The sequence below is a fragment of the Pipistrellus hanaki genome, assembly GCF_964339955.1.
Source record: "Pipistrellus hanaki genome assembly, chromosome: 11".
Classification (NCBI taxonomy): Eukaryota; Metazoa; Chordata; class Mammalia; order Chiroptera; family Vespertilionidae; genus Pipistrellus; species Pipistrellus hanaki.
In genome coordinates this window covers 41,769,845-41,784,220 of record NC_140513.1, presented here as the reverse complement: position 1 = coordinate 41,784,220, position 14,376 = coordinate 41,769,845, and the positions used below count along the sequence as shown (strand labels likewise).

General features: G+C 41.2%; 1 protein-coding gene across 1 annotated transcript in view; it reads left to right on the top strand.

Moving 5' to 3' along the window:
* The window catches only part of LOC311630296 (uncharacterized protein), a gene marked incomplete at its 5' end in the record, with an annotated part of 136,122 nt that overhangs the window by 101,034 nt on the left and 20,712 nt on the right, over positions 1 to 14,376 (top strand). The window contains one exon of the mRNA XM_084899156.1: positions 7,604 to 7,675. Within this exon, the coding sequence (XP_084755282.1) occupies positions 7,604 to 7,675 (72 nt within the window). The remainder of the gene's footprint in view (positions 1 to 7,603; positions 7,676 to 14,376) is intronic.

The window sequence follows — 14,376 nt, the reverse complement described above, 5'->3', positions numbered from 1 at the left end:
ACATAATCCCGCTAACCTGTTCATTCTGGGCTTCCCACTCCCTGCAAATATTCCCTAAAACAGTCCTCAAAAATCAATGTAGCTTATTTCAGAAAGGTACTAACAGTAGATGCAGAAACAAAGTTTTAAATTCTACCTTTTCCTTTTCTTTCCCTTCCTATTGACATCATTATAAATGCCGCACTCTAACATTTTGGTCTAAGTTGGATTAAACATAAATAGGGTTCCCTATTTGCTAACAGAGAGAGGACTGAATTGTTGCCACTTAACTTGCTGTGAGGGGCTTTGACTTCAGGTGAGCTCACAATCAGCTTATCACTACACTGCTGTGAACTGGGTCATAATTAAAAGATTTCACCACAGAAAACGACTGTGCTGTTTATACATTCCTTTCATGTTCTCGAGGAAGAACAAAATCAATCACTTATTTGTCTTTTATATGATTTTATAAAGAAAGCCTGGTGAAATAGAAAAGCATTAAAGCCATAAAGGACAGACCTAGATTCAAATCCTGGTCCTGGCAATAAGGAACTCAATGAACTTGGATAAATTACTGAACATTGTTGGGCCTTAGGTTCTTCAATTATAAAATGCGCCACAACACCAGCCTTGTAGGGTTTTTATGAATTAAATATTACATGAAAAAAGCATCTGATATTTTGTAGGCATTTATTTTTTGCTGCATATCATTATTATACCTTTTATTCCTCCTTTCTACATTTGTTTTTCTCAGTACTATACTCCTCTGTGCAATGGTGTGATTCTGTGAAGCTCTACTCCAGAGAGGCTCAAATTTGTTTCTCCCACAGAAAATACCACCATGCTTGAGGTCCCCAAAATATCTATGGACTTGGATAGAAAATATAATGGGTTGCTCTCATCGACTTGGAAGAGGAGAGGAAATTCATATGAATTCACCCTCCCATTCTGCTCTGCAGCGGTACATTGTTCTGTTGCAGCATTAATCCTAAGATGCAATCTTCACTGTGAAACTTTAAGAAAATGGTCCCTATTCCTGTGCTCATATCAGGAGGTATTTGGAGGAAATTCTCCAGGTTTCTCTACTTACCCACCTTCCTTAGGATTCCAGGGGAGATTGCTTTCCAGTTCCTTCTTTTCCACCCTAAATGCTACCTTCAAGATAACCAGGTAAAGAGGAAAGTCAATGATGGGTTCTATAGCTAAATAGAGGTGGTATAAGGTGCATACCTGGCCTTTGAAAGGAAAAGGAGCTTCCATTCCAATGACAGTGAAGATATAACACAATCAAACTGTGCCCTTTCACCTCTGTAAGGAGACCAGGGAGATGTGAAGTGCAGTGATGGTCTTTCTGCAGAAGAAGAGAATGATTGCAGTTTTGCTCCTGGTGGAACTGGGAAATCAGCCTCTCTTACTATTGAGCTTCCCCAATCTTCATCCTTTTAGGTAAAGGATCAAAGTAAACACATTTAAACACTGTGACAGCTTTGGGTGGCTGTTCATTCATTTAATACCTTTAACCAACAATAAGGGTCACTGTAGCAGAGTCGCCAAGAGAATGGGCCCTGAAGACCCCTCTTGCTCTGAGTTTTGCCTCTGTGACATGGGGAGAGTGGTTTTACCTTTCAAAGTTGTTTTTATAGTTTCCTCATTTGTAAAGTCAGGAATATGATAGAACCCACCCCATAGGGTTATTCTGGGCATTGAATGTATTATTACAGGCAAAGCATTTTAATAAATGTTCTGGCACATAGTAGACATTCAACATATTTAGTTAAAAAGCAACTAACAAAACCCACCGAATTCATTTGTAGGTACCTCTAGGTAGTCAGGAGGTGGGCATTAATATGAATGTGAGGTTGCTGACCTTGAAACCCTCATTCTAGTAGGAAAAAAGATACGTAAGCAAACAATTATGGTGAAGTATGGTCTGCTTTTACAAAGTGTTGCATGCTCCTTTTTGGTTAGGGAGGAATTTGGGGGCAACTTTCCTGAGAGGGGGATCATTGTGCTGGGCTTTGAAAGAGCAGGTGGTGCTTTCTAGGTAGAGAAGGAGGCAAGGCACAAGAGGGATTCCATGAAGTAACTGCATGAGGGAAGCCTGAATGGATGAAGTGATACTGTGTTCTGCAGAGGCAGCTGCTCTGCCAGGGCCTGGGTGAGGCAGTGTGGCTAGGGAGTCAGGAGGATGGACCTGGAAGGTTCAGATTGGGGACAGGTGGTAAAGCCCGCAGATGTCATGCTAAAGGTTATCAGTGATGGTCTCTGTAAGAGGCTCCCAAGCTAGGGGATGCCATAACCACATACTCAAGTGCTTGTTTCTTACTGTATTCATGCATCATTTAAACACTCAGGAGAAATCATTATAACAAATAAGTATGACTAACAGATGTGGTGAGTTTGCAGTCAGATTCCCTTGTACTACAATAGATACCCTTGAGCCTATTGCTTAAACTAAGTCTCTGAAGTCCATTTTCATCAGTGTTGTTGGGAGATTTGAATGAGATAATATATGTAACCATATAAAAAGTAAAGGAACAGGGCAACATGTGATGTAAATTGATAAGTCCCCTTTAAATGCTTTTGGGAAGAGAAGGGCATAAATTAAATTGAACATCATGGCCCTTCCTACCAATCCATCAACTGAGGGTTGCTTCCCCCAGAGGACTCGTGGGCCTGATGCTAAAACCCTCGGCAAGGAAGGAAATGGGGCCAGGAGGGGGGAAGGGAGCTGAAGGACTATCAAACTTAATGGTCTTGCCTCTAAGGATGTGATATTTTATCTAACAGCAATTTCTTCATCTTAATTTAGAGATGACATCCACCATGCAGATTCTAGTATTGGGGTTTGAGCTGATCTGCAGACTAGCCAGTGTGGGACAATGATTAAGAGGGTAGTCTTTAGAGTCAGAGGCGTAGTTTGGCCCCTGGCTTATCCATTGAATATCATTGGGCAATTTAGCTAATCCAGGTCTCACCTTGTTCATCTGTAAAATGGAGAAAATAATACTGATAGCTACTGTTTAATCAGATTGCTATCAATATTAAAGGTGATAACATAGTAAAGTGCTTAGCATAATGCCTGGTTCATAAGGAGCATCCAGTAAATTCATCACTGTATTTGCAAGTTAAAAAACAGAAATTTGAATGGCTCTTTAATTGTATAAACCCAACCCCCAACTAGCAAAAGACACACTTGTTTTTTAAATTTAAGAATATATGCAGGTTCAAGGTTCCCATTTTTTTTCATCTATGTCATGCTGTCTTTTTCTTGATATATCATAGACCACAACACAAAACCACAGTACTGGCATAAAAATCAGGAACTAAAAGTGAGTAGAGATTATATTTTAGATTGTCTGTCAAATTTAGAAAAATGTGTAAAAATAAACAAGCAGTACCAAGCCCTGAAGGTGAGTTGCATATTTAAGATTCTTCCTTTTTAATAATTTCAGCTGTTATTAGCACTGGATAAGAAACACTAATTTAGAAAAACTGTATATGATTTTTTTTACCCTGATGCATTTTTTTCCTTTTAATGTAATGTACATAGTATAAATAAGTAATGTAATCACGTTTATCTTTGGAAGAAAAAGTTAATAAATTAAGAGTTGGAAATAAATGGCACACTTATTGCATTTATTACAAATCAAACCACTCCTACTTGAAACTATGTAGCATTTGAATATTTTGAACCCTTTGTACTTTCCCCATTGTTCTGGGCCAACAGGCAGTACACGATGCAGAGAAGCTGTATGGGACGATTTCGGGAGCAATTTGGAACCTCCGCGCCCTCTATGTGACTTCCACAGGTGTTGGCATCTGTGGACTCGCAGTGGGAGAGCTGGGCTCAGCATTCAGGGCCCCAGAATGAATTGTACCACTCAGGTCAGTGGTAGCCAAATAGTTGGCAAACTGACCCACACAGCTGGATGATAAAAATAAACCCATTGGGTTTGTGAGACTACAAAGTGAGGGAAGTGAGCATGTGAGAGAGGAGAGGAGACAGTCTGACATCTAGCAGTGGGTGAACAGAGACATTACAAGAAAGATGAGAAAGGAAAAGGAGGCACGGTGGGTTCCTGAGGGGCTCCCTTGGGTCCTGATCCTGAGACAGCTTCCGTAGGTCATGATCAAGTGCCTGTGAAAGGTGGCCCGGGACCAAGTTGACACCCACAGTCTTTCCCCCAGATTCCGGCCTACTGTTTATGCTGAGAGTCTTGGACTGCCACACTAGAGGAACCTGGAGTGGTCCCTTTAGCTCTAAAGCCTTGTGCCCACACACCTTGCCAACACTTCTCATTCTGAATGTGGGCTAAGCTCTTCTCATGAGCTCTGAATCCCCTCTCTTCCTGCCTTCTTTTTTTCACCCATTATCTTCCCTCACTCCAGTACTTTCAATCTCTTTCAGCACATTTTCCCACCTTAATAACAGGCAAGGCTCTCAAAAAACACACACAACAAAATCAAAACAAATATCCTCCTTCAAGTCTACACTGTACATCCACCCATGGCCACCACCCCTCCTGTGGGAAGTTTTCTGAGACATATATTCCCTGTCCCATTGAGACACTGCCCTCCAGCAGAGCTCAGGGTCCTACAGTGCTCTAAGCATCCTTCCTCCATAGAACTTTCACATGGCATCACCACAAGAGGTCTTTTCTCCTCTCTCCCAGTAGTAGTCTATAACTTACTTCAAAAAAAATGGGCATGTATTTTTCAGCTTTGTATTTCTGTGCCTATCACTGTGCCCAAGGCTTAGAAGATGCTCAATATGCTCCAAGTTTTGCTGCATATTTGTATTGTCAGGATTCTGCAAAGAATATGAATATAATGACTAAGAAGCCCAAAGATCTACAGTCAGCAAGCTGGAGACTGAGGAGAGCTGGTGGTACATTTCCAGCTAGGTCTCGGACCTGAGAAACAGGAGAATGAGTGGTGTAAATTCCCATCTCAGTCTGAATCCAAAGGCAGGAGAGAACCAATGTCCTAGCTTGAAAGATCAGGAAAGAGAATTCTCATTTACTCAGCCTTTTTGTTCTATTCAGGCCTTTAAAAAATCGGAGGCCAAATGACATCGGGGAGGGCCACTGGCTTTGCTCAGTCTGCTTATTCAAATACTGAATCAGTGGAAACATTCTCACAGACACTAATGTCTAACTAAATATCTTGGTACCCTGAGGTCCAGTCACATTGATACATAAAAGCGACTAACACTCATGTCCATCGTATTTTTTCGGTTCCCACTGCTAGTTCTATCTCTTTTAAGAAAAGAATAGCACCACAGCTCTTAGGAGTCCTCTCTTCTCCAATTTCCTCCAACGCTTATTATCTGCATTATATGGTTTAAGGCTGATTATAGTCTCTTCTATTTCCTGTATTTCATGAGCAAGCAGAGCTCCTTACTGAAAGGAAGCTCCTTGAGGGTATGACTGTATGACATGCTTTTACTGCACTCTATGGAGTTCTTGGTTTGGAGCTGGAACAGAAGAGTGACTCTAAATATATTTACTCAGTTGTATTGAATTAAAATGTAATATACATGATGAGTGAATTATCAGACATTGATGATATTGTATCAGATTGGTAGTTACCTATCCAAAATGTACTCTCCTCTGTTAATGAGAAATAGAACTTCTACAATTTGGGGGTATGGCAATATGTTGTAGCTTCATACCAGGAACTGAAAGGGTACATAAAAGGGATGTGGTAATTATCCCAAGAAGCTCAACATCTTAGTAAAGAACTCGGTGTGCTCGTGGGACCAGAACAACAGAAGAAGCTATATTTGACCTTGTATCATATAGTGCAGACAAATAAGCATTGGAGGAAATCAGAGAAGGAAGGGACCTTTATATGCTATGGTGCTAATCTCTTTCTAGCTTCCTTGCAGCTAGGGATGATCATGGGATTACATTCTGGCCATGGAGATGTAAACTGTATGGACTGTCTAGGCAGGCCTGTTAAAGGGAGGCCCTTAAGCTGGGTGCTGTATGGGTTTCCCGTTGCCTTTTCACCTTCTAACTGCCAGGATCCCCAACAAGATGCTGGGGCACCAGCAACCAGTTTGAGGATGAATACCCTCTGATAAGAATGGTAAAGCAGAAAGACAGAAGAAGTCTGAAGTCCTGATGTCTTTGTAATGCTGCTCTACCAGACCCGGACTGCTTGTTTCTGCATGCCTTTTATATGAAAGACTAAAACTTTGTAGGTTTAAACTTCTTTTACTTTGTTTTTCTATTTTATGCAGTATAACATAATCCTAGTTGAAATAGTTAAAAATTAACAAATACAAAAGAACAGAGGTAACTATCTATATATATAAAAGGCTAATATGCTAAGTGTCTGACCATCTGACTGGTCACTATGATGTGCACTGACCACCAGGGGGCAGATGCTCAATGCAGGAGCTGCCATGATGTGCACTGGCCATTTACTGAGAAACGGTGCCATGGGGGAGTGGTGCCCACAAAGTAACACTTGGTTTTCCCCAAGTGGGACACAGGTTCCACCACCACCCCAGAGTGACCCCCACCAAATCAAAACTGACGCTGCCAAGATTCCATGGCGCAAAATGCAGCCCACAGCCCAGCCCAGGCCAGCTCAGAAACAGTTGCTGTGGGCACCAGGTAATGACGTCACATAGCAACACCTGGCTTCCGCTCCCTAGTGATGAATAGCATCCTTGCAATATATACAGCCCAGGAACACAACTTGCTTTATTGGTAGGTGCAAATATTTCACACCTTAACAAAATGTCTGTGAAGCGTTTTCCCGTGCCTCATCTCATTTTTTCCTCACAGAAGACCTGGAGTAGGTAGATAGTAAACTTGGTCTAATCCTATTTTCTTTTCATTAGCCAGAAAACGGAGATTTAGAAAGTTTAGAAACTTGATCTGACTGAAAAGAAGAAATGGCGGACCATGAAAATGACTTCAGGTTTTCTCAGTGTGCAGTATATAGTCAAACACTGCTGTACTTAAATATTTTACCCTTTGTTCTCCTTGTGTGATCTAAATAATAATCTGCTTGGTGTTGATACTTACTGCTGTGTTGCTGACAATTATCTAAAAGAGAAGTTGGGGTGTTTCATTGGGCTGGAAAAAGTTTAGCTACATCAGAAAGCAGGTCTAATTAAGCAAGTTTATTCAATATCTATACAAGGCTAAGTTGACATGTGTGATACATATAAAGCTCTCGCTGGCGCCAATCACGTGTGTGTTTCAATCTGTCATTATTGATCGTGAATCTGGTTGACACTTCTATTGTAGACAAATGGTGAATAGCAATATTAAAATATTTCTTCTAATTAATTTCCTTTCAATGTGCATGAATCCGTGCTCTGAACCACTACTCTGAAATAAAAACATATTCTTTCAGTTAAAAAAAGGCATTTTTACTAATAATATTCAAGACACAAGCAAACTATTGCCATCAAATATATTTGGTCTTACTAATATAAAATATATTCTATTTACTCATTTCCCCCTCACATCACAACGAATCTTTCAGTGATGTGGGGTTTCACTTGTCTTCCCATGATTTTCTGTAAATTAGAGCAAAAGGAGAAAAGCCTTGAAAATCAGCTCTCTCACTTAACTTGCCCATTGTCCTCTCTCTGCAGGAAACCTACGGGTTGCAGAAGAAAATGGCTGGTGGAAATGCAGCAGGGAGAGTCACGTGGTTTTGAAATGAGGTGAGAATAAGTAAAATTAGTGTAACAGCAGACCTTTCTTTTTTATTCCCTACTTCACAAAGTTAAAATTGGGGACATGATTGAGGTGAGTTTGTTGTAAATGAGTGAAAGACAAGGACATATCTTTCTGATGATATAAAATGAGGTGAAGGGAACTTGGATGACATGAAAATTCCCACCCCCTTCTGTCTATCGCCCACTACAACACAACAGGCCAACACAAAGGACCATTTTCTAGTCCTAAGGTGTGGTGCCTTTAGAGAAAAGCCGAAGTCTTTACATCTTAGATAATTTTAGAAGTGTTCAGAATATGAACATCCAAGTGATGTTTTATGTTTCTCAAATTCTGCTCTTTTCCCTTAAGAAGGGCCAGCATTAACAAAATTTAATAATTTGTGTTCAAATAAATTCTAAAGCATAAAATGGTAGGATTTAGAAAGAAAATAATTCTATCTATTTATATAAAAGGCTAATATGCTAAGTGTCCAACTGTCTGACTGGTAGCTATGGGGCCAGGCTGAGGGTCCCTACCTGCTGGAGGGACCCTGCTCACTCCGCAGATACTGAGGAGGGACCATGGGAAGATGGCTCGAGGGTATGTCCGGCTCATCTCACCCAGTCCTGCCCTGCTGGCCACCTTCTAATTAATTTCCTTTCAAGGAAGCCATGCATTGGGCCACTAGTCTATATATATATACATACATATATATACACACATATATACATACATACATACATATATACATATACACACACACACACACACACACACACACACACACACACACACATATATATAAGCCCAGCGACCCTTACGGTGGAATGACTAAAATGACTGGTTACTATCATGTGCACTGACCACCAGGGGGCAGACGCTCAATGCAGGAGCTGCCCCCTGGTGATCAGTGCGCTCCCACAGTGGGAGCACCACTCAGCCAGAAGTCGGACTCATGGCTGGTGAGCACAGTAGTGGTGGCAGGAGCCTCTCCTGCCTCTGCAGCAGCGATAAGGAGCGGTGAGCCAAGTAGTAAGGAGTGTGCAGGTGGCAGTAAGGAGTGAGCAGGTGGGTGGTAAGGAGTATGCAGGTGGGTGGTTAGCAGTGAAGGGTCCCGGAATGCAAGAAGGCACAGGCCGGCTGAGGGACCTTCCTATCCACCCCCCGCCCCCAGCCTTGCACGAATTTTGTGCATTAGGCCTCTAGTTTGTAATAAAACAAAATGGTGCAAACCAAAGGCAGACCTAATCATGAACAGCCAGGATAGAGCTACCACAGTATGTTTGCAACATGAAGAAATTATTGCAACCAAAGTTGGAGGTTCCACTTTCAGGGTTCCTCACACACATGGCTGGCTGGTCAGTACTGGCCATTGTCTGGAAGCTCAGATGGATGGGGGCTGGGAACCTTGATTTCTCTCCACAAGGGCCTCTCCACACCTGGTTGGGTTTTTTCTGTGCATAGGGACGGGCTCTAAGACAGCAGGGCGGAAGTGCATGGAGTTGTGATGCTCTAGCCTGGAAGTCACAGAGCTCCACTTCCACAGTACTCTGTATGTAAGACAGTCACTGAGATTCACCCAGACTCTTGGCGAGAGGATGCAAACCCTGCATCCAATGGAAGGAACATCAAGGTCATGCTGTAAGAGGAACATGCAGGATGGGAGATACAGTCACCATCTTGTGAAAATAAGGCCTGCCACAGTAGGAAAATCAAGTTCATTATAGGAAAAGGGGATGTTTTTCAGTCACCTACTTAGTGAAGAGTTGTTTGATTACGTATTAGCTTTTACAACCCCTGGGAAGTTTCTAGAGGTGAGATTTAGTGCCACCCCATAGCGTCATGAGTCACTGGTTCATGAATCCACATGAAATTCAGAGTCAAGTACTAACTCCCAGGTACCATTACTTTTAGGAAACATTCCTAAAGAGTCATTTTGCTTTTTCTAAGAGTGAGGTGGTTTTGGGGAAAACTGCTCTCTCCAGTACCCTGTCCATCGGGAGAAAGGCAATTCCAAACACAGGTTTCCATGGCAGTGGCTTCCACCTCAGTGCCTCCCTGTCATGGGCCTGGGAAGGCAGGTGATGTATGCTGGGATCTGGTCTTTGGACAGCTATCTTCTCTCCTATTGCCAGTGTGCCCTATGTTATTACTGTAACAAATAGCAGTAACCCAAGTTTTCCTAGCCTGTGGGTACTACTTTGGCCACATTAATAGCAATAAATCACATTTCATTAGCTAATAAATATCCTCTCTGGGAGTCAAATCTCAGTGAGTATTCTGAGGATGTGTAGGGTTATCTCGCCTGTTTACCTGTCAGTTGCCTTTTAATGCTTTGCTCCTGGCCCCCTGGCTGATGTTTCCTGCCTGGGAAGTTTTCAGAGGTGGTCATGTTCTCACTGTTACTGCTGCCATGAGGGGCCCGACATCTGCACCAAGGACCCCGGCAGAACTGGGGACTCAGCAGTCCTCAAGGACCTAAGACCTGCTGTGTGGGGAAGAGATGGAGAAAGGGTTTCCTGCTATACCCCAGCCTTCCCCAGCCCCAGCTCTGGGCCTCACTTTGTTTTCTGGGTGCCCAGGTAGCATTACTTGAGCCTTTTTGTCTCACAGAACACTTTTGACAATAGTCTCTTTAACCTCTGCAAATGACCTCTCTCTCCACAGGGCTCAGATGAGAATCCAGGGAAACCAAATTCTTTAAAATAGAGGCCAGTAGGCTGCCAGTCCCACCGAGTCATCAGACATTTCCAGACATGCCCGATCCCCAGCAGAGAACACAAATTGGGCCCAGACTCAAATCCCTGCTACATTACCCAACATGCATAGCAATGCTTTCTCCCAAATCGACTCTGTGAGGTAGGAAGGACAGATTTTACTGTGGTTTCCATTTTTCATAAAAAGCAATAAATTCTTAGTGGGAATCAGCACAGGGGCTGGATTAAAATAATAATTAAGATTCAGATAGGGCACATGAGTGGTCTTTGAACAGCAAATCTGAAACTCTCCTGGAGTCACTCCATGGTGACAGGTCACCAAGATTGGCTGGGACACCCTAGGTAGTTAGACACAGTTTCCTCTCTGTGTTCACAGCACGTTGGACTACTGCATTTGTCACATTTTATGGCACCACTTTAAATGTCATACTTCCCCACTGAACGCTTCCTGTGCCAGCAGAGTGCCTGGCATGAGGAAGACACTTGATAAACATTTATTGGTGGAATGAGAATGAATAGCTTAATGCTTCTCAAGTGGAGGTGGCACCCACCCACCTGCACCTCAGAGAGCACTTGGAAGTGTGGGGCATTTGTGGTTGTCACAGCCTTTAGTGACCAGTGTCAAAGCTTTTGTAGTCTGTCAGACAGTCTTGCACCAAGAAGTACTCTGTCCCTAAATGCCAATTGCTCATCTTTGGAGAATAACTGCAAAGCAGTCCAAGCGCCAGGGAAGTCCTGAGGTCTCCCATCTCCCAAGGCTTCAGGTTTAGCCTAAGTGACCTGTGACCTTGCCATGTGAACTTTGGAGTTGCGATGGGGACTATGCTATGTACCCATCATGTTATGATTTAATGAGATTACATGTAAAGTGCCTAATAGACTGCTCCACCTGTAGGTAGGCAAGTGATCCGGGCTCAAATACAGCTGTCGCAGGCACTGAGAACTGCATTTGTCAGTGCATCCATTGGGCCTAGGGTGTGACTCAACAGAAAGGGGTTTTGCAAGCAGGCCCAGAATCTGCCCTTGTCAAATAAAAAAAGTCCCATAATAGTCACATCACCAAACTGTTATGAGCACTCAATAAAGTAAATAAGTAAAGTTTCAAAAGACCAGTGGTTTCCTGAGAAATAGCTGACCTGATTACTAGACAGCAGAAAGCCAAGAAAAGCAGTGTTCTCACTTAGATATGAAGGCAGCTTCAGTCAAATCATACTATTTCTCCTTAGCAAAATCAAGTGAAACTTCATTGGTAAGTTTTCCCTCATCCTCTATTTCCTGCAAATTAAACAGATAGCCTGTAGAAGACATACTTCACCTCGCTTTCCATTCATACCTCTGCAGGGAAAGGAATACTTGGGACAAAATCACATGTGATTCGTCTGCTTTATTGAGACCCTTAGTACCCCTCCAGTTCCCTGTGGTGAATGCATGCACTTTCCACCTGTTTCTTATTAGAGAAAATATGTCATAGCAACATTAAAAATGTTGATAAGAATAGGAAAACCATAATCCTACTGCATCACAATTCTTAAAAATTACTTTCCAATGCCTTTCAGTAAGAGTGTTTTTATAGTTTCTCTCCTAATACACATACTATTTTGATTTCTACTATATCTAATTCATATTATATATTTTCCATATTTATATGTAGGCTGCATAATTATAATGCTTGATGACAACAAATTTTTTCCACTGTTTTAATATGCCATCCCATTTTGTTGGATACTGAGATTGCTCTCACTAGGCAGTGCTTGCAATAAATACTTTTTTACAAACAGTTTTTTAGTAGTGCTAAAATATTTCATAGAATTAATTCCTAGTGCTTCAGATACAGAGTCAAAACAGTGTGAATGTTATGATTCTTGTTCTGTATTTTCTTATTACTTTGCAAAAAGATTGTACCAATTTACATGCTTTTAGAAATATATAAAGATCTAATTTCACTTCAGCCTTGGACTAAATTTTGTTAAAATTTAGCAGGTGTAAACCTTTACTAGTGAAACTGAATTTGCATTTATTTGATTATTATCAAATATGGTTTATTTTCCACGTTTTATTTTCTCTTCATATTTCCTTTTATGTGACTAGTCACATAATCAAGTACAGCAAAACAAAAAGAACACTAGGTTGGTGCTGGGATCTCTGACTCCATGGCCTTCTCACTTAACTTCTTTCTCTGAAGAGGACTGTCTTGTCTCTGATTCTTTCTAGTTCTAAATTTAAATGCCTAAGTACTCTATATGAAATAGATCAAACTCAACTATACATGGTATCATAAAGTATTATATCTATAATTAGAATAGGTAAGTATCTGGAATTTTACACTGGGGTGTCTGGAATTCTCAATAGATTCCAGGGATTCCCATGATTTCTGACTAGCACGTGAAAGTAAACAGGGAAATTCTTCACTCACTTGTTTACTCACTCAACAGATATGTAACGAAGACCTGTAATAACACTAAACTACTGAACTCTGTAATAGATTTTAACATAGAAAGATGAAGACAGTGTGGTTCTAAGGATGCTATCGTCTGGAGGAGGAGACAGTCATGCCCATGGGGTGTGGTGAGCACTGCAGTGAGCAACATGGGGAGGGCTCCTTCAGGAAGACTTCACAGAGGAGGGGCATCTGGACCTGAACTTGAACTATGGGTAGGATTTTGCCTAAAGGAGTACGGAGAAGTAGGGTTGAAGAGAAAACTCTAGGAGGAGAGGGAGTAACATGTAAAAGGCATGTAACTCAGCATCAACTACTTAGTAATAGTGAGAAGGTATGCTTCTGTAATAATATATGGTGCACTGGGCAGAAATAGAGCTGGGCAGATAAATTTGGGTTAGATTTATGCCAAACAAAGCAATCTGCTTTTTCTTATTGAGTATTGGGGTGACATTGATTAACAAAACCATATAGGTTTCAAGAATATAACTCAACAAAGCATCATATACATGCTGCTTCGTGCACCCATCACCCAAAGTAAAGTCTCTGTCCTCATTTATTCCTAATTTGGCCTTTTGCACTTCCCCCACCCTCTTTCCCTCTAGCTATCACCATACTGTTTGTTGTCTGTGTCTCTGTGTTATACATAATATAATCCCTTCACCTTTTCATCCAGCTATCCCCATCCCAACTCTCCTCTCATCTGACACCTGTCAAACTGTTCTCTGTACCTACGTTTCTGTTTCTAATTTGTTGTTTAAATTATTTTTTTCACTAGATTCCACATGTAAGTTTTATCATATGGTGCTTGCCTTTCTCTGACTGGCATATTTCACTTAGCATAATACTCTCCGGGCCCATTCATGCTATTACAAAAGGTAAGGTTTCCTTCTTTTTTACAGCCAAGTAGTATTCCATTGTGTATATGTATCACAACATTTTTATCTTCTTATCTACAATGGGCACTAAGGCTGTTTCTAGAACTTGGCTATAATGAATAACACTGAAATGAACATAGGAGTGCACATGTTACTTCAAATTAATGTTTCAGGTTTCTTCAGATATATTCCCAAAAGTAGAATCTCTGGGTCATAAGGCAGTTCCATTTTTAATTTTTTGAGGAAACTCCATACTGTTTTCCACAGTGACTGCAACCAGTCTGCATTCCTACCAAGAGCACACTAGGGTTTCCTTTTTCCACCTCCTCACCAGGACTTACTGTTTGTTGATAATAGCCATTTTGAGAGGTATAAGGTGCTATTTCATTGTGGTTTAAATTTGCATTTCTCTGATGATTAGTGACCATGAACATCTTTTCATATGTCTACTGGCCATCTGTATGTCCTCTTTGGAGAAATCTATTCAGATATTTTCTTATTTTTAAATTCCATTGTTTGTTTTCTTGGTGTTGAATTGCATATTTTTTAAAAAAATATATTTTGTATATTAACCCCTTATCAGATATATCATTGGCAAAAATGTTCTCCCATTCAGTGGTTGCCTTTTAATTTTGTTGATTTTTTACCCCCAGAAATGAAGTGTTTTTATTTGA